Raw genomic sequence first — 24,132 nt, forward strand, 5'->3', positions numbered from 1 at the left:
TCCCATAAAATGCTTTAGTTACGTATGTGCTGAAGAGCCATACTGGTTAGGAAGTTGCTCTTACAAGCCTTATTTCTTACTCTCCTAATCCTTGCATTTGGAATCTGTTTTTCCAGAGGTCTGAGTTGTCCTGTAAATAGTTTTGGTTGGGTGCTTCCTTGAATTATCATTGCTTGGAATGTTCCAAGTTTCTGTTCTGTCATTACTGATCCAAGTAATTTTTCAATTTTTGCCCACCTGTTTTAATGGAGAAGAGAGTTTTACTGCAGTTGCTATACACGTTATACAGGTATTGCATGCCCCAGCAGCTTCCACTTTTTTGCCTGACTTTTTTTTTTTTTAAGTAATCTTGTTACTTTATTCTCTTAGAAGGAATTAACAATTTTCCAGAAAGGATTTTATAAATAGACTAAGTCTTTGCCTGGGCTTTTTATGTGCAATGTGAAAACATGCTAAAATCCTATATTTACATTTGTTTTATTTTGAGACAGATTTTTTTGCCTTCCTCTTTCATAACCATTTTGGAACTTCTTAGGATCAGTTTGACCATTTTTTAAAAATACCCTTTTAAAGGAATCCAGATAATTGCTTTTCTATGAGAAGTGGCTGTAAGGACATATTTTAGTTTAAGTCTCTTTACAAGATCAGTGTTTATGTTATTATGTGTCATTGAATAATCATGATTCACTGCCTTAACTGAGGGGAAAATGTGTAGGACAATAGATTAAATTGGCCTACAGTAGTTCTGTATCGACCCTTTATGTCATTACACACGAGCATTTGTAGCTGGGTAACCTCTCTGAACTGGGTTGTGAGATCCATTGCAGATAATAGTTTGTTTCGAGGGGGACGAATAGGCATGTCAGATTTGGATCCTTACAATTAGGTTTTCATTTGCAATTTATCTGCTTGCAGTTTGATCATAGAGAGATTAGGTATTGTTACCCAGTCCCAGGAGGAAAATTTCCACAGAAGAAGAGGAACGGGAGAAGAGAGACGCTGTTTCTTGGGCTGTAAAAGTTACAAAACAGGTTAGAACATAGAACATATGAAGCAAGATGAACAAATGCACAGAAGTCATTTGAAATGCACCCTATTTATGTGAAGTCTGAAGGTAAGGGAAAGTAAATGATGCATTTTGCTCACAGTTCAGTAGCAAAACTACATCTTTCACTAACAGCAGGGAACGTCCTGACTCATGAAGTTGTCTCTGTCTATTTATACTGCAGTAAATGACTCAGTCCTCCCTGTTGGATTATAGTTTTGGGGTGGGGTTTTTTGTTTTTCCTCTCTAGAAGGAAATTCCAGAACTCATTTCACTCTTGTGGACTAAGCATTGTCTCACTGTCAAGTCTTCTCTTAGACCTTGCATTTGGTATATTTTGCATATAATTAGGAGAAAGAGAGGGAGCAAAGTTGCTGTGCTTACCTGAAATTTTATCCTGATATTTTATCCTGAAATACTTGCAGCAACAGACATTTCAGGAAGAGTTTGGTTACAGTATATCCGTAGGTTAGATTGTACAGTAATTCTGCAACAGCAGGGAATCCAAAAGGTTCTGCATTCCTGAAAGCCAAAAGGAAACGATCCATAACCATCTTCCACACTTCAGGGTTTGTTTCAGGATATTTTGCATTTCTCCTAATAGATCCCATGGCTCTTACTCTATATTGACCTGCATTGTTTGTCTCACTAAGGAGGTCAGCTGTTGGTAGACTAGGCATGGGAAATCTCAGCCCAAGCAAAGTTTTAATAAAGAAGTGGTTCCTTCCCGCCCCACTTGGGAACCCAAAAGAACACACACACGCAAACAGATTTTCTATGATTAGCTCATCCATAGTCAGTTTACCGTGGTAAAATGTGGCAAATAGACTGCAACTTAACGGTGTGCTTGGGCAAAATAAAACTGCCAAATGCCAATACTAAATGTCTATACTGTAATTTTCTCAGATGTGCAGGAAAAGCAACTTGGATAAAATGACAGCGTGTAAGTGTTTTTACAGGACACTGGTCCAGGTCCACAAGCGCACTGAACACAATATTGAATCTCATTCTGTTTCTACCTAGCTGGAACCTTTGAGTGACATGCTAGCAAGTCTTTTTATTAAAGCAGGCATACCGATAGCTTGTCTAACAGAATTAGATTTTCTGTTTGTAGTTTTGTAGCTTTCTCTGCTGAGCTGCAGTACTGTTCTTGTAGATTAGGCAGGTCACCTGATACTATTTATTTAGTCCTTAAGGCTCAGACATTGTCCTTCTTTGAGCATTAGAAGTCCAAGTCATGGTAAAACTTCTGTGCATCTTGTGTTGATGTCTGCTAAATAGTCATCTCACCGAGTTCTGCATGTTGAGTTCCTTTTGGTGCTGTTTTGTTACGGTTGGCAGAAACTTCGGTCAGCCTTAGCTTAGTGGTCGCTGGCTGTGTCTTCAAGCCTAGAGGAAAGGAGACATCTTCCAGCCATGAAGACCTACTGTTATGAAAAGCTCTTTGTCACAAATTGGGGGAATTTTCTTGATTTTTTATTCTCTCTGCATAAAGATCTGTTTACCGGAAAATATCTTTTTCCTCAGTAAGATTCTCTAGACGTTTGACAGGTTCATCCAGAATAAAACTTCACATTCGGTGATTTGGGCATGTTCAGTTCAATTTTAACTCCTTCTGTATTTAGACTTATTTCTCATAATATTAATTACAAAAGTTGTACTTGAAGAAATGTGAAGTATTTTGTTTGTTTGTTTGTTTTTAAACACCAGGACAGCAACTTTTAACATATTTTTTTGCAGACTTCCTCTTTGATGTAGGCTAGAGCTAAAGTTAGTGATACGGTCCTGGAGAGGAAGCACATCCTCTATTTCTAAATAATGTTACTGCTCTTTTTTTCTTTCTTTTTATGGTACCCAACTAAGCATCCAAAAGATGGACCAAATTGTCATGATTTGTTCATACAAACTTACCTATTTTAAGAGATGGAGTGCACAGACTGAGTGCACTGCTTTCCTTGTGCTTGTTGATGCTGTGACAACAGAGCTTAATATGTCAGTCTGCTGGCAACAAAGATCATCTTGTTTCCTGAAGTTCCTGGAAGAGGGAGTTAATTTCTAGACTAGGATAAGCTGGATACTTCCCTTGCTTTTAAAACAGCAAATGGGAGAACATGTGTGTTCTGGGTCTGGCTGGGATGGAGTTAACTGTCTTCACAGCAGCCCATATGGTGCTGTGGTTTAGATCGGTGACTCAGTGTTGATAGCACACCAGTGTTTTGGCTATTGCCAAGCAGTGCTTGCACAGCTCCCAGGCTTTCCCCATTTCTTCCTCTGCCCACAGTGAGGATGCTGGGGTGGACAAGAAGCTGGGAGGGGACACAGCCAGGACGGTTGATCCTGGGTGACCAAAGGGATATCCCATACTGTATGGCATTCATGCTCAGCGATAAAAATGGAGCAGGGAGTGGTCTGCCAAAGTAGCTGTTGCTGGAAGACCGCCTGGGCATCAATCCGCTTGTGGGAGGTGGTGAGAGATTGCCTTTGCATTGCTTGCTGTGTTTTTTCTTTCCTTCACTTATTCAACAGGCTACCTCAACACATGAGTTTTCACACGTTCACTTCCCATTTTCTCCTCTGTCCTGCAGAAGGGAGGGGAGTGAGCAAGTGGCTGTGTGGGGCTCAGCTGCTGGCTGGCATCAACCCACCACCACGTTTCACAGTTCGCTTTCAGGCTGTTCAGCTGCTACAGCTAGTGACATAACGGAGTAACAGCCATTCTGTGTCGACAAGCACAGGAGCAGAACATGTTTTACCTTTCTGCTGTAGGCATGCTTTCCTCACATGCTGTTACAATTGTGGGGTTCTTTACTGCAGGCACGTAGAAGCAGCATGCTGTTTACAGGTCCACAGGCTTGCTTCTGTGCCGCTACCAGTTTTCTCAAGTAAGATTCTTTTTCTTTCCCTTCATATCTGGTTCTTCAAATGCTGTGTTTTTCCCAGCTGAAACCAACAGCTGTCCTCGAGCCTAATACCTCAGGTTTGCATTATATTTTTTCGTTATCTCCCCACTTGGTGTCCTCTGCATTCAGATCAGGTGGTGCTATCTTTTGTACACAGCCTGAATGTGAACAATTAGATGTTGAAAGCATGTGGCAACAGCATTGTCTTTCTGTCTTCCTGTCCCCATCTTAGTGCACAACAACTGGGAGCAGCAGTTATAGAGTTTGACTTTACTGTGGAGCTCAGTGCTGGAATTAAATTATTATTATTATTAGTAGTAGTAGAGAAATAATAGCCTGGCCATGTGTAATAGCCTCACACAGGGCTGGCATTTACTCAGTATGTGGTGTAGAGTCTGAAGAGGATTTTAGTAATGAAAATTTAAGTGGGGATAATTGTTACGTACTTTCACATAGGGACCCTAGTAAACCTGTCTCTCTTCCTTCTTTTCCATGTAGTATGTCGGATTCATGAACAGTAGGAAAACTTTTAAAACTGACTCACATATACTTTTTAAAACTATTTCATGCTGTTATAATGCACACTTTTTTTTTTTAAGCAGTGTGGATAATACAGGTAGAAAAAGTACAACTGCAACTCTTAAGATTTCCAAAAAGTATTCCTGCTGGTGAAGTCTTCTACAATTCTGATTCAGGATCTACAGAAACAATAGAGCCTGTCTGCAATTAAGCAGTTGTGGATTTATACTGCTTTGAGAGATGTCTTGTAGCCTGAATTTTTCATTTGTCTTTTTATGTGCTTCTACAGGTGTTTGCCTTTGATCACTGCTTCTGGTCCATGGATGAATCAAACACCTCAAAATATGCAGGTAAGCTATTCTCTGTACGTTCAACAGTGTAAATAATTTGAGAACATATGAGAGCTTGATCTTTTGTCCTCTGGCTTTTTTTTTTTTTTTTTTTTTAATGTTATGTGCTGTGATGCTCGAGTGACTTCTTTGCAAAAGCACACCTTCCATTTTTACAGAGGTTTAGTCATGTGCGTGCAAGCTCGCTGGTTAATAAAGAATGCAAGCTTTAAGGTGCCCAGTACACTGCCTGGGAGGGGTGCTTTTCTTTACATATAAGCCCTAGTGCTCTTTTTTTCATCCCCTGCAAGAGCCTCTTGTGAGAATTCGTTCTGTCACTCAAGATGAAATTGCAGCTCTGTATCAGAAATTAATTCTGGCTAAAGCTAGTGATGAAAGTATGTGTTTTCCGTGCTCTCCATTCCTCTGCATGTATGCTCTCCTCAGATGGTGTGATTATTTCAGGCCTTTCCAGACATTCATATTCCGATTGTTCAGATCCCTGGTGTTTTTGAGTGATCACCTTTGTGATACCTTCCTCCCAAAAGCTGGATATTCCGGACCAGATTATCATCCCAGTGGTTAATTTTCTCATAGCCGGATTAGTGTATTAACATTAATATTTTGTAATATAATTTATTCTCATAGTCACAGCCTTGAACACTAGGATTTCACGGTTGTGGTTCAAAGAAAGAAGAAAAAATAGTACTTGGTTAAGATACTCACTATGAAATTTTGTGATCTGAAAGAAGTTTTGAAGGTTGATAGGGTTAATTAGCTCAAAGCTTGAGATCAGTGGTCTAATAAATAGTCATATACCTGTGTTTTAGAATAAATCTCTGACTGCTGTAGCCCTTGGTGTCAAATCCTGAACCTCAGGAGATGCACTTGAGCATAGATTATGTTGTATTCCTTGCTTGTCTGAGCAACACAGGTTTCCTGAAGAAAACAGTTCTGTTTTGGTTTGTCTCAGTGGCTGTGTTTGCACTCAACAGATGCACTGTGCAGTGCTCATAGTTCAGACTGGAAGATTCTTGGAGCATGCAACAGCTCTTTTTGTGTCTGCATGCCTAGATTTCCCTTTAAAGGAAGGAGGTAATGATACACACCCAGATCTTGGCTTGATGTGCCTCAAATGTGCAGGTGGGAGCTGCACCTCTTGGGTGCATCACAGTGTTAACCCGCTCCTAGAGAACTGAGACCAGAGGAACACCTCTAACCAGTTAAACTTGTTTTTGTCATGGTTTAAGCCATCTCCAGGTGAATTCAATGGGATTCCAGGTGAACCTATTTTTAATTTGAATCAAAACTGGATTTCTCTAACCTCTTTCAGAAGTTGTCATTGAATTCGTCTTGACTGGGAACTGAAGCTTTATTGTGTATATGCACATGAACTCCTTGTTGGACAGGAGCCTAGAATGCTGCTACTTCTCTTGTATTTTCTCACTGTCCACAAAGTTAGGTGGTTTCGGCCATTCAGATAATGTTCCTGTCCAAAAAAGAAAATTTTCCTTCTTTATTTCAGAAATACGATAAGAACGTGAGCTTTGAGACTTGCATACAAAAAACAATGCTTTCACTGTATTTTTGCATGGTCTTGAAGCTATCTCGTGACTTCCAGCCCTCACGTTCTAGAACATAATGAATTTGGCAGACTATAAAAAATAAAAGCAAAAAAATCTGTTTCAGCCCTGTTACTGGGTTGTTGGCTTGTTCACTTGTTCTTACATGAATGGATACTATCTAGTACTACGGTAGTGCTTCTTGTTCTAGAGCCAACAAACGAAGTGCCAAAGTGGTAGGATTTTAGCTTTTATATGTCTGTAGTATTTAAGTCTCTTAAGTCTCTTTTACACTTTGGCCTAAATTACTGTATTGAAGAAATACAATTGATTTTGGTCAGGGTTTTTAATAATTCCTCTGGCTGTGCTCATGGAACAAAGCCCCATTGCTCTAGGCACCTCAAATATACATGCTAGGTCCAGATACTGTACCAGAGACTGCTACAGAGCTAACAAGTTCAGGACTGCCAGACAGCTGGCAACCCAGATTTTTCAGACAAACTCTAATTTCTTGGTTGGGCACTGGGCTACAGAAGGGGTGATGATCCGGAAGCTGAGCAGATGCATGGGATACTTCCTGCCTGGCTTAGTTCTATATGGATGAGTGAGTTTACTGTCATTGGCAAGAGCAGTGATTAGTTGCACAATTAACAAGAAACATGTCCAAAGCTTGAAATAGCTAAGTCTGGAGTGCTTGTAAATGTGCATAGCATATGAGCTTTAAGCTTAACTGAAATTCCTGAGATAAAAAGGTATGTGAGTCAAATTTAATGGCTTGAAAACACCTTTAATCTGCACCACACAAATACAGTGGAAGATGTGACAGTGAAAGGTTTAACAAGAAATTCTCAAATACGAATCATCACTTCATGTGCAAAACTAAGGCATATTTGTTTTGCATTATGTTGAACAGATATTGTTATGTATATTATTCTACATGAAAGATTTGGTTGATTGACACGTGAGATACCAAAGCCCCCACCCAGAGTGGTGTGCACCACAGACAACGTATGTCTGAATTCTGTGTTGGCATGTAGATACCTCTTTTCTTTTTTCTTTTTTTTTTTCCTGTCAACAACAACAAAACTTGTACTTTCCTGAAAATGCACGTTTCTTACAGGATCCTTAAAGCTATCACACATAAGTATGGGCTGTTTTTGTTTTTCACGTTGCTGATTGATCTACAGTATTAACAGCACTTACTATTATTGTTTGCACATGAGAAAGATTCTTATTTGGGTAAACTTAACACTGTGGGCAATTGGTAATATTTCTCAGGGTCTGGGAGAACAGGACTGACCCTGAGATGGGATCAGTCATCTTTTTCTCTTACCCTAAATTCCTTCTGAGACGTGCATCTTTTTGTCTGGAGCTCAGGCTTATTTTGTTGTATTGACTTTCTTTGGGAACTCATCTTCAGGAAGGTATGAGGGATCTTATTCAAGTTTGAAACTTCTGTTTCCAGCATTTAAAGATATGGGGGTTGTTGCTGTGAAGACCTAATGTCATGTATTTAGGACCTAACTTGTATTCCAGTAATTCTACATGGACAAAGATTAAACTTTTTTTTTTCCTTCTTTTTAATGGTCACAGTTGTGGTTGTTAGCAGCTGTGGTGGTTTTATCCTGATGGGCAGCTGAACTCCACCACAACCACTCTCAGTTCCCCTCCTCAAAGGAAAAGGGAAAGAAAATGCGATGGAAAGGGCTCAAGGGTTGAGATAGGGACAGGGAAATCACTCAATAATTATCATCATGCAAAACAGACTCAGTCTAGGGAGATTAAAGAAATTTATTGCCTATTACTAACAAACTGGAGAAGTGAGAAACAAAGAAAGCAAACTAAGAACACCTTCCCCTCATCCACCCTCTTCCGTGGCATCCCTCCCACGGGATGCCGTCCTTCCCGAACTGATCCTGCGGGGGCTGCCCACAGGCAGCAGCTCTTCAGGAACTGCTCCCACACGGCTCCGTACCACGGGGTCCATCCCCCAGGAGCAAACTGCTCCAGCACGGGTCCCCCACGGGCGGCAGCTCCCCCCAGACCCCCTGCTCCTGCGGGGGCTCCTCTCCACGGGCTGCAGCTCCGGCCCGGGGCCTGCTCCTGCGGGGGCTCTCCATGGGCCGCAGCCTCCTCCAGGCCACATCCACCTGCTCCACCGGGGGCTCCTCCACGGGCTGCAGCGTGGAGATCTGCTCCGTGTGGGACCCATGGGCTGCAGGGGGACAGCCTGCTCCACCAGGGGCCTCTCCACAGGCCGCAGGGGAACTGCTGCTGCGTGCCTGGAGCACCTCCTGCCCTCCTGCTGCAAGGTTTCAGATAGTGCAAGAGATAGAGGTTCTGTAACAGCTTGATATCCCAGCTTGGATATTGTTCAATGTAGAACCCCATTCACCTTTCATTAAGGGTTGGTTAATATTTTTTTTTTTTTTGGCTCTTCTTTTTTTTTTGGCTTCAGCTTTTGTCTGGATCTTTCTCTTCTCAGTGACATTCTCTTCTGACTTTTAATATTGAAAACGAAGCATTTGTAATCTACATTGAAGTAGGGTTGTTGTTCGTTTTTTTTTTTAACCTAACCAAATAGCAGGCAGTGGGATGATTACTGTTGATATTGATAATGTGTGTTTCTGAGCAATTTGTGGCTGCGTGGTTCCAAGTAAGGAACAGTTACAAAACTGAGTTTATGCTGATCACTATATGCTACTTACTGGGCCTTTTTTTTTTTTTGACAATTTAATTCTAAAGCGAGTAGTTGGGAGTTTGGTGAGTGTGTGAACCTCTTACCTGAAAGTTAAAAAACAAAAATGAGTCAATGAAGTAGATTATAAGGAGGAAGGGGAATTTGGTTTTAGTATAGAATGATTTTTACTTGATCTGGAAAAGAGATGACCTTTGCCTTCTAGGCTGTATGAAAGGTGTTTTGAGAGTAAGGAAAATAGCTTCTTATTGCCATTTGTTACTTGACTTGAATGGGCCAAGAGTCAGTTCCTGGATAAGAACACACCTGCTTGCCTTGAAAAGCTCATAGAAACAAATAACAGCAAGACATTTTGGTGAAGGGAAGCACATTGAGAAAATCTCAGAGACGGGAACAAAGAATTCTTTTTACAAGCCTAGACAACAGTGAGAGCCTATTGAAGTCTGTAATGAAGTGGATTTTTGAAAAGAAGGAAAAAAACCCTTCAGCTTGGGAAAGATTCAAAAGATGGTGTAAATAACTACAGTAGCACTTAGACAGGTCCATTACAAGGACCCCACTCTGTATCAACTTGTCCATAAAGTTTTCTTAAACTTCCTAATCTGCATCACATTTGGCCTGAAATCTCAGATCTGTGTTTCTGCAGGCTGCATTGTCCTGAGAGGCTAAACACCTGACTTCAGGCTAAGCTTTAATTTTATTTGAAATACATATGCTGATTACTGCTCTTCCAGCAGCTGTTTTAAAAGGAGACAAACCACACAATTGGCTTAAAGAATTGTAGTCTCCTACTCTCATGAGTGATTGTTAGTTGTGGATTTTGAGCAGACAGGAATGTCTGTCTGTCTGCAGTTCTGGCTTACCCATTTAAGCTGTTAAGTAGGAGAATATACTTGAAATCTACCCCTTTCTTACCATTCCCTTGACTTTGTTTTTGGAGGAGGCTGCTACATAGCATGTAGGCCTTGATTTTGGGTCACGCAGCTGACATCTGACTAGTGCATTTTTGGGGAAACCTAGTTACATGGTACAGGTTTAGCATGTTAGGTCAGGCAATTAAAAAAATGTAGACATTGTGGCACTTAATTGGAAGCACTTCAGACCCTTTTCTGAATCCAGGGCTTTGAAGACTAAAGACTGCAGTGCTTTGTCAATATTACAGTTAGGCTGCAGGAGTTAGACTATACCAACTGTTGTGCTTTTATGTTCTTGTTAAGATCAACCATAGTCATCTTTCTTCCAATATTAGATTTTTTAAAAAACTACTGTCTAGCAGAGCTTTTGATTATTCTAGTCTTTGCAAATAAAGTTTTATTTTAACTACTATATCAAGGAACTAATTGCAATTGTGTATTAAAATGTTCCAAGTTAGAGATTAAGCCATAGAGAGACATGGACCAGCTTGAATATTCAGTGTTGTACATAACAAGTTGTTATTTGGTTCCAGTTATTTTCCCTGTATACGTGAGTCGAGGGGTTCAGGAACAGCAGTGAGGTGTCCTAACATTGCAGTCAGAACCTGGCTGAACGAATCTATGCTAACTTGAGGAGAGGCCCGAGACAGATCTCGAGTTCAGATTGGCAAGCTGCTGAGAACAGGAAATACTGGACATCTGAAAACCAGACACTGAAACTAAGTTTTATTTCAGTGCATCTTGATTGTAAGTTAGTCAGTAAAACAGTGGCTCTTAGCAAAGGCTATAAATATTAATGGCCTTTTTTTAAAGGAGACTTTGTTGTCTTCTCTTTCCTCTCCTCTGTCTGGTTATCAGTCACCAGTCTGGTGATCCGAAAATCACAGAACCATAGAATCATTCAGGTTGGAAAAGACCTCCAATGACAAGTCCACTGCTAAACCATGCTATCAAGTTCTACATCTGCACGTTTCTTGAAGACCTCCAAGGATGCTGACTCAGCCGCTCCCCAGGCAGTCTATTCCAATGCCACAGAACCATTTCAGTAAAGAATTTTCTCCTAATATCCAACCTAAGCCTCCCCTGGCACAACTTGAGGCCATTTCCATTTCATGCATATATGAGAATGTGTGCATTTAATTTGTAAAAGTGATTGTCTTCATTTTGCAGATCGTGAGAATGTGTTCTAGGGTTCTTCTGCAATGTGTGGGCTTCCTTAGGAAAGTTGTCAAATTGGATCTCCTGGTCAGGGCTTCAGGAAACTGGATGAGTAGATTTATTTGGAGGAAGAAAAGGGGGAAGAGCATAGAGATACAAAAGAGAAAATACTTAAATATCTCATTCTGAAAATGATGTACTGTTGTAGTATTCTTGCACATCAGGATGTTTATTTGTCTTTCTATTTTCAGGGACTTTGTATCTTACATATTTTCCTAATGTAATTTTTCTAATAGTTCATTCTCATTCAGAGATCCCAGCTAAGAGATTTTCACACAGCTCTGCAATTAGATAGTGTTAGGGTTTTAGTTTAGAATTATTAGTGATTTAATAGCTACTGTTAGCATGGACACGCCATATTTTGCTGTTTTCACTTTGTTTTATAATTTTACCATTGAAATACCCATCCAGCAGGTAGAGAAGATGTGAAAAAGTTTTGTAGCTTCAGTGTGATATCCTGAATGGCCATGGTGCATAGTAATAGCACACACATGGCACTGGAAAGTGCCAAGAACTGAGTATGTTAAAATGTAGTTCTCAGAAGATGAGTTTCCTTTAGCCTTCAGGTAGGTCGAAGATACCGTCTAGGCTGTTGAAATCTTCCAAAGGTTTAGTATGGTCAGTGCTAAGAAAGGAATGTTGGTTGTCTTGGTTTTTGGGTCTGTAGGACAATGGCAGTGTGTGACAGAGTACTGAGCGTATGAAAAGGCTCAGTCCTGAGAGCTAATGAAAAGGTTCTTGAGTGAGTCTCCTGCTGGAAGGGGCCTTTTAAGAGACTGAGAGTTACTTCTTTGATCTTTCTTAGATTTTGTTTTACTGTTGGCACCAGGCTTGTAGCTGCACTTGTTGAAATGCACAGATAAAGTCTTGAAGCTATGAAGACAGTTATAGTTGTCTGGTGAAAGGGAAGAAGGCTTCCACATTGTCTTGACATTGCTTTCCAGTACATCCACCGGTGTTTATCAGGTTTTGATTAATGAGGCATACCTACAAGGGTGTTGATAGCATTTCCCATCTTGCAGTGTTGGCAGCACTGCCAAATGTGCTGTAACTGGAGTTACAGAGCATACAGCGACATGGTCTGAACATTTTCTTACTGCGTGATTTCAGTTCAACAGTCTTGCTCTTTAAATTAAGCGTTTTCTCTTGAAGCGAGATTATTTAGGCTGTGGTCTGTGAGCAGAGCTCACGAGACTGTGCTTCCCTGTCCTCTGAGGAAAGGGCAGACGGGAGATCCTGCCCTGTGAGAACTGGCAGCTCATACACCCGCCCCAGGCTTCCAGTGAGTCTTGGCTGTGCTTTCCCCAGCCTAGTGGCATGTGTGTCAGACACCTACGACTTGCCCGTGTTTTGGACAGAAGATGGGAGAGGAGACGAGTTTCGACATCTAGTCTCGGTTGCCTCCACAAGAGTCTATGTGATCTTACCCGGCTGGAAGGTTGGGCAGCCCTGTCTGAAAGACAATAGAAGTCGGTGTAAGGGAAATCTGGTAACTAAATAGCAGGGGTGAACAAAAGGACGTTTTTCTGTTTTGACAAAATTAAATTAGGATTGAGTTAAAACCCCTGCTCTCTTTTTTAAGCCCTAGGTATCTGTGGAAGAAAAATTTTGTAAATTAGCAGAAATATTAATTGCTGTAGTGTAAGATTATTTAGGAAAACCACAATCAGTAGTGTAGACAACAGAACTGCATTATTTCTTTTAACCTTAAGTGCATATAGACATAATTCTGTATAATAAAAATTTTGTAATCAATCCAAAGGTGATGTTTCATGATGAAAATATCTCCACATCTCATGGATGATATGCTCTTGCCCTCAACAGTGCACTGCATTAGCAGAAGAATAAAATACTTGTAATACCTGTAATTGAAGTTTAAATTCTTCTTTTCTGTGAGTTCATTTAGAACCAAATTTTATTTTATCCCATGGTAGTTTGACAGGTTACTCTAAACATCACTCTTGAATGGCCTGTTTGTCTATGTTTGTGTTGCTGAGCTCATAAAAATCTTTTTTGCAAAAAAATATCCAGCATTATCTGTGTTATTTAAACTGCCTTCCTCTTGTGGTATTTAGCAGTAGAAGATTCTGTAGGTCATCTCATGGTTAATGATGACCATCCACAGTTTTGTAACATTTCGGTATCTATTTTTTTCTTGGGAAACATGGAGGAGGTTGTGTTTTATTGCTGGTCAACAGTGGGCAATATGGTTTTTATCCTCTTCTGACAAGTGATTTTATTCTACACTCACAAATATTGCAGAATATATGATTTTTTTTTTCTTTTGTAGAATAGTGTTTGAATAGAAAACACTCATAAAAGGATCAGTGTCCCCATCTTTTCAACGTACTGAAGTGTCCTCATCTCTTTTACACATTCATCTATACAATTGAAAAACTTCTTCCTCTAAGTAACTGTTAAGAAAGAAAAACAAGCTTTGTTTTAAAACTCCAGTCCTTTTTTGTTGGATCATGTCACCAAAATTGTTGTGAATTTAAGTTAGACATTAGAGATGTGGTGAGCTAGAAAATGGATGTTGGCCATCACATTTTGCTAGGCAGAAGGGAAAAATGTAAAAAAAAAAAAATATCAAAAAAACCCCCACACACAATTAGGAAAAAAGATTTGACTGGAACCATGAAATACCAAACAAAGTGTTTTCAAAGTAAACTGGTGCCACTGCTTGACAGTACTGGTGCTTAGGGACATGTTTTAGTGGGTGACATTGGTAGTAGGGTGATGGTTGGACCAGATGATCTTGGAGGTCTTTTCCAACCTTAGTGATTCTATGGTTCTATGCTATATGCTTTTATTCTCTTAATAATTTTACTCAACATCCATCTTTACTTGATTTTGCATTCTTGCTCAGCAAGACAGTAAGTGGCTCCTTGCCTCTTTGATTTCCTAACTTCAAAACATACCCTCAGGAGTTGGTTGGAAGGCATATTTTTGTGTATTATACCCTCTTATTATACACTTCCACTGATACGTTTTCTTTATTCATTCTTCAGTAGTTTGTTAATGTTCTCTACATTGTTGTCAAACAGTCCTCTGTCAAAGTATATATATTATAAAATGACTGAACGGTCATAAGTTGAATGAGAAGTGAATGAATGTGCAGGGAAGGAGATGCAATTATTCCAGAGTACAGCAGGTTCTCCTCTATTTTGAATTCCTCTGTTCAGTGTTTCTGAAGTTACTCTGGGCAGTGTTAATCCAAGGAGCAGTAGTAACCCTTTGGAATTTTAGAAATCCAATTGGAAAGGTATACATGGACCATTTTATATGGCATTGTTGTCCTAATTTTTCCTTTACAGCAAAAGAGAAATTAGGTTAGAAGTAACAGAGACTTCTTACTCTTATTTACATTAGTGTAAACCATTCTACAAACAGTCATTCCACAGGTTGTTCTGCAGGCATTCTGTGGCCTACCAATTACTCAAGGATCATAGAGAATAAATATTCTCAAGCAACATATAAATGTGCAGCTAGATTATTATTTTTTTTTTATGCAACAAGGTTCTGTTATGAGAGCTATAGAAGTCACTATTGCATCCAACGTACAATTTCTTGTAACTGATAAACAGACAACTGCTAAAACTAAATTAACGGAGAAGTGTGGCTGTTCACCACTGTTCAGAAAGTCACCAGGCAGTGTACGTAAGTTTAAAACCAAACACCAGAACATATATATAAATGCTGTCCTTACTTCAGTTCTTCTTCCTGTGGATGTATGTACAGATGGTGCAATTCTCAGATCGGAACTCAAACCAAACAACCCATTGATCCTGTTTGTCATGTACAAATTCTGAGCTTCCTTATTAAAAAGGAAAAACAACAACAACAAACCAACCCAAAACAACAACAACAAAAAACGCTACTCCTCTTCTATCTCCTACATCTAAAAGATAGAAGCACATCTATGATCTGCCTGGCATAGAGAGATGATTTTCAGACTATGAATTCTGCAGCTGATGTTTCAAACTATGGACTTGCCAGTATACGTCCTCAGATAGATCTGCTTAAGTCTTTCAAACTCATAATGTGCCTTTCCTGCCTCGATGTCTTCAGAATGTTTCTGCCTGGATTCCAGCATCCCCTTGATGTGGGGTGGATAACAATGGTTTATAGTGAAACTTGAGGCCAGTTCCCGAGAGAACAATGAGTACTATTTCTAGCATTGCATTTGTTATATGCCTAATATTCTAGTTCACTTATGTACTTGTTGCAATTCTGTTACAGAGCTCTTTGATATAGTTTGTGATTAAAGAATGCATGCTGATTGCAAAGTTTACACTTAAATAATACAAAGTTTTGTTATCTAAGTCATTTTCTAAGCATTCAGCGTATATGACTCCTTTGAAAAAGTGTTCCCTTCACATGAAAATGAGCAGTATATTTAAACACAGAGGTAGGAGTTGTACTAGTTTCAGACAACAGTTTTGAACTTTATTCACTCAGTTATATATGAAATCATTTGTTCCTTAATCCACACGATAGTAAAAATTATCCCAAAACCTTTTTTTCTTGCTTTCCATAAAGTTTAATCTGTCATTTTTTGTAAAATAAACTTACAAAATAATTATTTTTTAGGTCAGGAAGTGGTGTTCAAGTGCCTTGGAGAAGGAATTCTTGAAAAGGCCTTTCAGGGATATAATGCTTGTATTTTTGCCTATGGACAGACAGGTAAGAGTCACTTGTGCTGAAGAAAGGGAATACTTCTTGTGCACATATATGAAGTAGGAAGAGCACAACATAAATATTAAACTAGATAGTATTTAAAATTATATATAGAAATGTAATGTTTAATGTCAAACATTTTTATCAGGATGCTGTTTTCTGTTTCATTTTAGTGATTTGTAGTTGCTTCACTTCTTTGGAGATTAATGTCCCATTTAAATGCACAGCAACTTTAGCCAGTGTCACAACAACTAACCAGTGACAGTATAAATGCAGCCCTGTAAATATGCTCCTCGCTGCTACCTCTTGGGACTGTTTTGGAAGCCTGAAAGGAGTAATTCATACCCAAGGCTCATTCAGTTGTGCGTGTGTGTGTGTTATAAGAGACTGTTAAGATAATTTCTCTTTTTGTTTACTTGTATCTTGTAGTGCAAAGAGCAAGCATTCTGTCTGGAATAACATGTCGTGTTGTTCTGATATGTACTTCTGGAGAAATAAAAAGAGAATTAAAACATTCTTCATGAGCAACTGAGTAGCTCAGAAACTTCATTCTAAAGCATTTTCTTTTCCTTTCTTCCTTTAGGTTCAGGAAAATCCTTTTCAATGATGGGCAATGCAGAGCAGCTGGGTCTGATCCCCCGGCTCTGTTGTGCTTTATTTCAGAGAATCTCTGTGGAAGAAAATGAATCTCATACTTTTAAAGTTGAAGTGTCCTATATGGAAATCTACAATGAGAAAGTCAGAGATTTACTTGACCCAAAAGGGTTAGTAGCTTCACCCTCACTCACCACCTTCCTTTTTTTTTTTTGTTTGAAACTGAAAAGTGAAAATCAGTTCTGGAAATCCTTGAGAAGGTTTTTCAGAATGTACGTTTAAACAGCTCCTTTAGAAAGAAGCAGATACCAAACGTCAGCAAGAAGAAAATATCCATATAAAGCTTGTATATGAAGTAGTATCCAGTGTGGATTGATTTAAATATGGCAGCAAAATATATGCAAACAAATACTATGTGAAGTAACTTAACACCAGAAAGCAAATGCTGAGGTATTTTTGCAATGATATCCAGACTTTGTTCAAGTAAAAAACTTCATTAATTTTCACAAAGAGTGCAAAACTTATTAACAACTTGGTTTTCCTTGTTTAGAAGTTGGACTTCTGGAATGGGAAGGTGCAACACCTCAGAATATACTCCTGGCACTCTTTATTACTTCTGTTTTGTTTGCTCAGAAATACTGGCTAGGCTCTCTGGCATGAAGATTTCTAGATAAGAGATATCTTGATAGTATTTTTTCAGTCTGAGCATTGATAATTGTCTTTTTTTATTCTTTAGCATAATTGCATTGGGTAAAGAAGAACGCAAATTAGTTAAAAGATAGATTTTAGACATAATTGACATATTTCAATAAAGCATGGAAAATTTAATAAAGAACTGAATCTTTAGCAAATTGCTGGGGGGAATTTGTTGTTTCCCTTTTTGTCAGTATTCTTTCTGCCAAATAAGGCATTTCAGGTTTTGATCCAGCCACAAATACTGGGGTGGGTGGATGCTCTGAAAATAATTCATGTATACTTATTGAAACCAGTTAGATTAATTTGAGTCTTTATTATTCATTAAGTCAAATCTTTCTGGAAGACATTTTTCTTCTCATGATTAATTGAAAAACAAAAGAAAATATCATATGAAATTACAAAAATCTTCTACATAGTACAGGTGAATTTATGTCTTTTAGCTGGAATAAAGTTCACAGTAGTGGATTGTGTATAAATTCTATTTTATTCCATAGGAGTCGGCAGTCCCTTAAGGTTCGAGAGCACAAAGTGTTGGGGCCATATGTAGATGGCTTGTCTCAGCTGGCTGTTACAAACTTTGAGGTAAATCTAAACCCATGAAAGGTGTCTAAATTATATACACCTAAGCAGTAGGAATCTTACCAGAGATAAACTAGTATCCATCCAGAGGTTTCATTTCTTGAGTGTTTACAGTCTCTGACAATCACAAAGATCTCCTGTAATGCTTCCACAAGTATTTATTTAATAAAGCATTGGGTTCGCTGTTATGTAGGTTAAAAATATGAAAAGTGATATCTCTGTATTTTGCAGTTGCCAATTTATATAATACATCATGTTTTCTTGACAAAGGAAATGTGAGGCTTCCAAAATAAGAATACTAATTCTTCCAGCATTAATTCCTCTGATGTTGTTGTTGAATACAGCCTCTTACTTTATACAAGTGTATTGGATGAGAATGTACAGCATGGCTAATATAATTAATCATTTAAATCACGACAGCATCTGAGCCCAGTTGAGTTACTAGAATGCATTCAAATAAATCAGTATTGTAGAATCCAATGGACTTCTACAATGGAATTAATTAAAGCAGTGCAGTTGTATAAATTGCATAGCCCTTTTTATGAGGAAGCTGCTTTAGGAAATGTTTTTTGTGGTTGTTTTGTTTTTAAACCATTCTTTGTGTAGTATTGTGTGGAAAGCAATTTGCTTTTTATGGGGATTTTTATTTCTCTGAAGCATCTGTGCGTATTGTATGTGTGCATATCTGTGCATATATATAACTGCTTTTGCAGTTTTTATCATAAATTTTGTACTTTGAAAGTACATCTTATTTTTTCAAATTCTAGGAAATTTTAATACCTAGTTTGTTGCACGTATATCAGACTCCACATAATCGTCTTTATTTTTACATGTGTAGAAAGGTACAAACTGCAGGTGAGGTAACCCTTTGGCCCAATTCATTGAATACAGTATTAGTACAATTTAGTAAAGAAAAGCATTTGTGTTTAGTTCTGTAAGTAGATCTAGTTGTCTTGATTACTGGCGTTAAACAGTATGATTTGCAGTGTGGATATTGCCAGCGTATTTCAGCAGCAAATAAGGAGAATGTGCATTGAATATTGTTGCTGGGCTTTTAAGTGCAGCACTTAAAGTTGAGACGTAACGTCGTTCTGTGGAATTACGTCCCCTCTCTGCCATTGCATCTCAAAACATAAAAAGAATTTTCTCATTACTTCTACCTTCCCTTCTTCTCTCCCACACATACACACCCTTCCATCTAGATGGGTATTTTATTCAGCAAGCTCAAAACTTTCTTTTATCCTGGCATCATTTTTTACTCTTTTTGCTCTAGGATATTGAGTCATTGATGTCGGAGGGAAACAAATCACGAACAGTTGCTGCAACGAACATGAATGAAGAAAGCAGCCGCTCTCATGCTGTATTCAACATTATAGTGACTCAGACACTTTATGACCTGCATTCTGGTGTATGTATTTCTGATGGTTAATTTACAGAGTTGTAGTGAATTCTTCTTCTTTCTTCTGTTCAGCCACTGAATGTTCTCAATTTGTTTTGAGCAGCAGTCAATTAAAAGAAGCAGCTTCTCCGTTGCTATCCAGCTGCATGCTTTTGTAGATGTATCACTAGTATCACTTAATATGGGCTAAAGCTCTAAAGACACACATGGCCTACCATTTTAATGCTGAAGGTGCCTCAACTCTCAAGACTGTTTAACCTGCTTAAGTGCCACCGTGTCTCAGAGTTGAGTTGCTATATGATATTATAGTATCTCTGCATTTGACCTGAAGTGAAGAGAAAAACATGTTTGCTCTCTTGATTTGTTCATCTTTTATGTCAAGACTTTAGCATGACTCACCATTTTTTGTTTGGTACGCATACGTGATTTGTTTAGCTCTGCAGCTGCCTTTAATGTTGTGGGGTCTGGTAATCAAAGTAACATTGGTGAGAATGTAAGATTGAGAGAACACTGGAAGAGAGAGGAAGCACACCAGATAAAGCAAAAAGTTGTATCACTTCAAGATTATATTGCCGCTGTTAAACCTGTCTTTGGTGTTAACTATTGCTGACGTTAATATGTTTTAATGACCTACTATGCCAGTGAAGTTATTGACATTACCACATGGCTGATTCACCTTCATTAGTGGTTCAGCCCTTTAGTATAGTGTATGAGTGACTCTTAAAAGACTAAGAACTGTGAGAATTACTTCTGTCATATCTTGAATTTGATAGCTTGACCCACGTTATTATGGACAGCAGCGTAATTATGCTAATATCAGACACATTAGCATTTTGTGCTCAGGTTTCTTAGCTGTTTTTCTCCCCCGTTTGATTTGTGCAGAATTCTGGAGAGAAGGTCAGCAAGGTCAGCTTGGTGGATTTGGCTGGTAGTGAAAGAGTGTCCAAAACAGGAGCTGCAGGAGAACGTCTGAAGGAAGGCAGCAACATAAACAAGTAAGACATTGGCATACACAGGTTGCAAACCTTAATCTTGTAAGAACAACCGCTGTTTCCTTGGCCTCCTGTCTCAGTGTGCTTGTCTCAAGTCGGTTCAAATGATATGCCTAGCCAGAAGCAGTTAATATCTCTCTTTCAGTTGCTCTGTACTGAACACCGTGTGTTTTGTTACATTGGCATAGGGATCCTGATTCATACTTGACTCAGAGGAGAGGTATATGAGTATTATCTGGAAAAAGTGACAGCAGCACTCTTTAATTAGGCATATACCTTTTGTGATTCATTTATACACCCTGTCCCCAGGCTTATGTGTTTGTCTCATCGTATGCTCAAGGAATGCAAAGTTGCAGAGTTGAATGGCTTTGTTCCAACATGTATTAAAATATGTAATAGTATAATTCACAGTTTAAGAAAACCAGACCAGAATGAAGCTATTTAAGTTTAACATTGCCTTGGGCATTTGTACTCAAGCGATGACAAGTTTCAAGGCACTTTTTTTACTGTAGTTACTGTGTTGTTACCCAAAAGCAAGAATATAGCTCAGTATCACTACTGTCTTAAACACACTATTTTTTTCCTGAGAAAAAACAACAACAACAACAACAACAAAACAGTTCAACTGTAACATTAAAAGCTACACATTTTGCAACATGTTAAAATTAAAATTAAAAAATTCATGGTATTTTAATCTAACAGTGATAGCAAAAAAGTGTGTTTGAACTGCATTCATGCTTAAAATGATTTTCAGTTACCCTGTTTTAGAGTTTGAACATGCTTGCTCTTTATAGCATAATTTCTAATATATTATGTATTTAATGCATCAGGTCAGTAGCCACATTCTTGTAGATCAAAATTATATGGTCCTGTTGGTCTAATGGCAGGTATCAAACCTTTACCCTGCAGGATACTAGTTAAATTCAGATTGATTTTACTAGAAATTGTATTTGTCTTTTGCATAAACACAGGCAAAATTGAATGTTTCCTGTTAATTCTTGGGGAAAAAATCAAATGCCAACTTTCCCAACAGCTATTAAGAAACTCCAAATGTAGTTTTAGATACAGAAAGACTTCTTTTTTTTTAATTGTTATTATTTTTTTCTAATAGGATGTTTACTTGTTAGTAAGCTTCTAAGGCAGTAATGCAGTTAGTAAGCTTCTAAGGCAGTAATGCAGTAAGGGAAAGTTGTTTTGCCCATGCTGCAGGTGCAAGCACCAGATCTCTCTATAAAAGATATTTTAAAAAGATAGGTTGACAGCTCTACTTTTTCCCATCAATTAAGTTACTATATGGTATAAACCTGTATTACCTCAGTCCATTTTAAAAGTATTCTGTGTGTGAAATCTCTTTTGGAACTGGTGGGCAAAAGAGAATTCTTAGTGCCGTGTCTTTTATTAGACTTTTGCTGTTACTTGGAACTTTAATGAAGTCTGACTTTTACTGGAAGCCTCAAAATTGGTATGCGTGTTTCATCAGACTGATTCTTCACAGAACATTGTGCACAATCTTCTTTTGGGTACTTAATGTGTGCCGTACTTAATAGGGAAGGGCAATAATCTTTTATGGAGTAATATAGAATACTTAAACCATATACCTTGCTATGTCAGCTCCTGTTTTTTCATTTTTATTCTTTTATAAAAATGCAGTAACTTGGATTGGTAGCATGCGCTATATTTAATGAGATCAAAACCAGAGCTGCTATAATTACCTGGCAAATAAATTTGCCGCTTGTACTACATTTTGTTGCCTTGAAGAAGAATGGGCAAATAACATACCTATTTCTGTATTTACAAGTCAGGGAAAATGTTCGCTCAGCTGTGCATACCAAAACTACGTAGTGTGACATTCAGTCAGTCTCTGCAGGTTTCTCTGCTGTTTGTTTCTTCATGAAACCAACCTAAGACTGCAGTAGCTGCTGCCTCAGTCCCATGGCTTGCCCTGCTGCAAACTCTTGTATCTTGGGACAGCATGTTGCAGAGGGGAAGCGGTGGATTGCTCTCCCGCTTACTGAAACAGCTGAGAGTTGTTATTTTGTTAATGGCTCTGTGAAGTTGTCATAAAGATAACTTCTTTTTCTTGGAGCTGATATGAAGTTGCCTTGGGTCATGAAGTGGTGCTGGGTGTCCGCTCTTTATTATTGAGGTCCTTGGGGGACTTGCCATAACTCATAAGAAAGCTGGATGTGCTTGTTGCTCCACAGGATGTGTTGGTTTCCTATAGTGAGTGGAGAAACACAGGTGCTTAATAACTTTGCGGTGTAGTTGAAGAATTCCTAAAGTACAATAGCAGGAGAAAACAGAGTAAGCAAACTGTACATTCGTGTCTAATAAAAATAAATTGTGTGAACAGTTTGTAATTTTAACTGATTAGTGAAATCATAGCTATTGTCATTTTAACTTGAGAATGCCAAAAGAAATATTTTAAAGGGTAGTGGTAGGGTGGGATGGAATGGTTTGGGACAGGACTGGCTCCAAGCTGTTTTTAGGGAGGGTTTTTATATTCAAAGGGCTAACTAATAGAAAAAAAGGATTCTGTTTGCTGAAGAATTTGGAGGAAAACTGTACAGAAGTAGCTTGAATTGCAGTCATTTAGGGACAGTTCTTCCATGTGGTAAGGAAGCACCACCTGCCCTTGAATGCTGCTGACACAGGCCCTTGTTGGGAGTGTGCAAGTTTCCAGCCACAGAGGAGCAAAGGCAGCCTGGTCACGCTTGAGGAAAAGGGTCAGGGAGAACAGAAAGTGTGCAGAAATTACACTTTCCCATGGTCTTGCACCATGTAAGCTCACAGTTTTTTTCTGAACTGCCTCAGTCTTTTGTGCGCTATTTATTGGCTTAGGCCTTTTGGTTGATTCATTAGGTGTAAGTCGTTTGAGGTAGGATCAAAGTAATGACAGATCTCTGGTGCATCATCCAGCATAAAGCAATGCAGCCGCTGAGTCCTGTAATTATATGGTGCAGCCATTTCTTTTAGGACTTTCCTTATAGTCTTTAAGCAGCTTTGTATTACGAAATCTCATGTAGCATACTTAAAGTACTCTAGTTTGGTTTTTACTGCAGATGTTAATAGTCTTAATATAAAATCAGTATTTTATTATAACTCGGGAGCAAAAATATTATCGCATTGTTTAATCCTGTGTCAGTGAACTGTTGCTTATAATTTCCTGTTTATTAAAACAGTGCCTGTAACTAAGAATTGGTGTTGCAGCCCTGTTGTGAAGTAGATGTCAATGGTGGGCCTTTTAGGATCCCTGTTCTTTCCATCCCCCTGTCCCTCGGAGTGAAAAAATGTCCTTTTCTCCCCCCTCCCCCAGTATTTTGGCTTTGCTTTTCACATTTTGTCTCATTTAAGGAGGACAAGAGGAATTAGAGGCAAATAAGCTGGAGTCATGTTTTTTTTTTTCTCTCTTACATCTTTATTTTTTTTTATTTTTTAATTTTATGCTTCTTGAAGGTGGACTTCACTGGGACTGTGTTGTCAGTGCTTTTCAGTTGCGCTGTGGGAGGTTGCTACGGAGCAGCATACAGCAGCATCCTACTGTTTGTTCTTGCATGTTTAGCACACTGTCTTCCCAATCTGTGCAGAAGAAAGATGGGAGACAAAAACCAATTCTCCCTCCCCCAAGCCTTCCGGAGTTGTTAGGCTTTTGTTTGGGCAACAAACTAAAATTGACTGTCCTTTTTGCTGTGAATTATTCAGACAGACTTTAGAAAGGTATCCTTCAGACAAAGTTTCAAAATAGAGGGGTTGCTTGGAACATTGGATTGATGAGGCTCTTCTCAAGTTTCTTTCATTTTTATTCTGCTTTCAGCTCTCCACTACCTTCTTACCATTTTGTTTCCTTGTGTGTTGCAATATGAGGTATCTGTGGTGACATATGTAACGGTTCTTGTTACCTTGCCCTCAGATGTCTTCTTTGAAATATTCTTGCAATATTTTTGTCATTTACAAAATGTTGCTTCAGAAGCATTGAGGCACTTTTACAAATACTGTGCAAACACTGT

General features: G+C 38.7%; 1 protein-coding gene across 8 annotated transcripts in view; it reads left to right on the plus strand.

Moving 5' to 3' along the window:
- The window catches only part of KIF13A (kinesin family member 13A), a 126,937-nt gene that overhangs the window by 54,156 nt on the left and 48,649 nt on the right, over positions 1-24,132 (plus strand). For all 8 annotated transcript variants that reach the window (XM_066992080.1, XM_066992075.1, XM_066992076.1 and 5 more), the window contains exons 4-9: positions 4,754-4,814; positions 15,779-15,871; positions 16,449-16,629; positions 17,650-17,737; positions 19,008-19,142; positions 20,016-20,128. In XM_066992080.1, coding sequence (XP_066848181.1) covers positions 4,754-4,814; positions 15,779-15,871; positions 16,449-16,629; positions 17,650-17,737; positions 19,008-19,142; positions 20,016-20,128 — 671 coding nt within the window. The remainder of the gene's footprint in view (positions 1-4,753; positions 4,815-15,778; positions 15,872-16,448; positions 16,630-17,649; positions 17,738-19,007; positions 19,143-20,015; positions 20,129-24,132) is intronic.

This window comes from Anser cygnoides, chromosome 2 (genome assembly GCF_040182565.1).
Source record: "Anser cygnoides isolate HZ-2024a breed goose chromosome 2, Taihu_goose_T2T_genome, whole genome shotgun sequence".
Classification (NCBI taxonomy): Eukaryota; Metazoa; Chordata; class Aves; order Anseriformes; family Anatidae; genus Anser; species Anser cygnoides.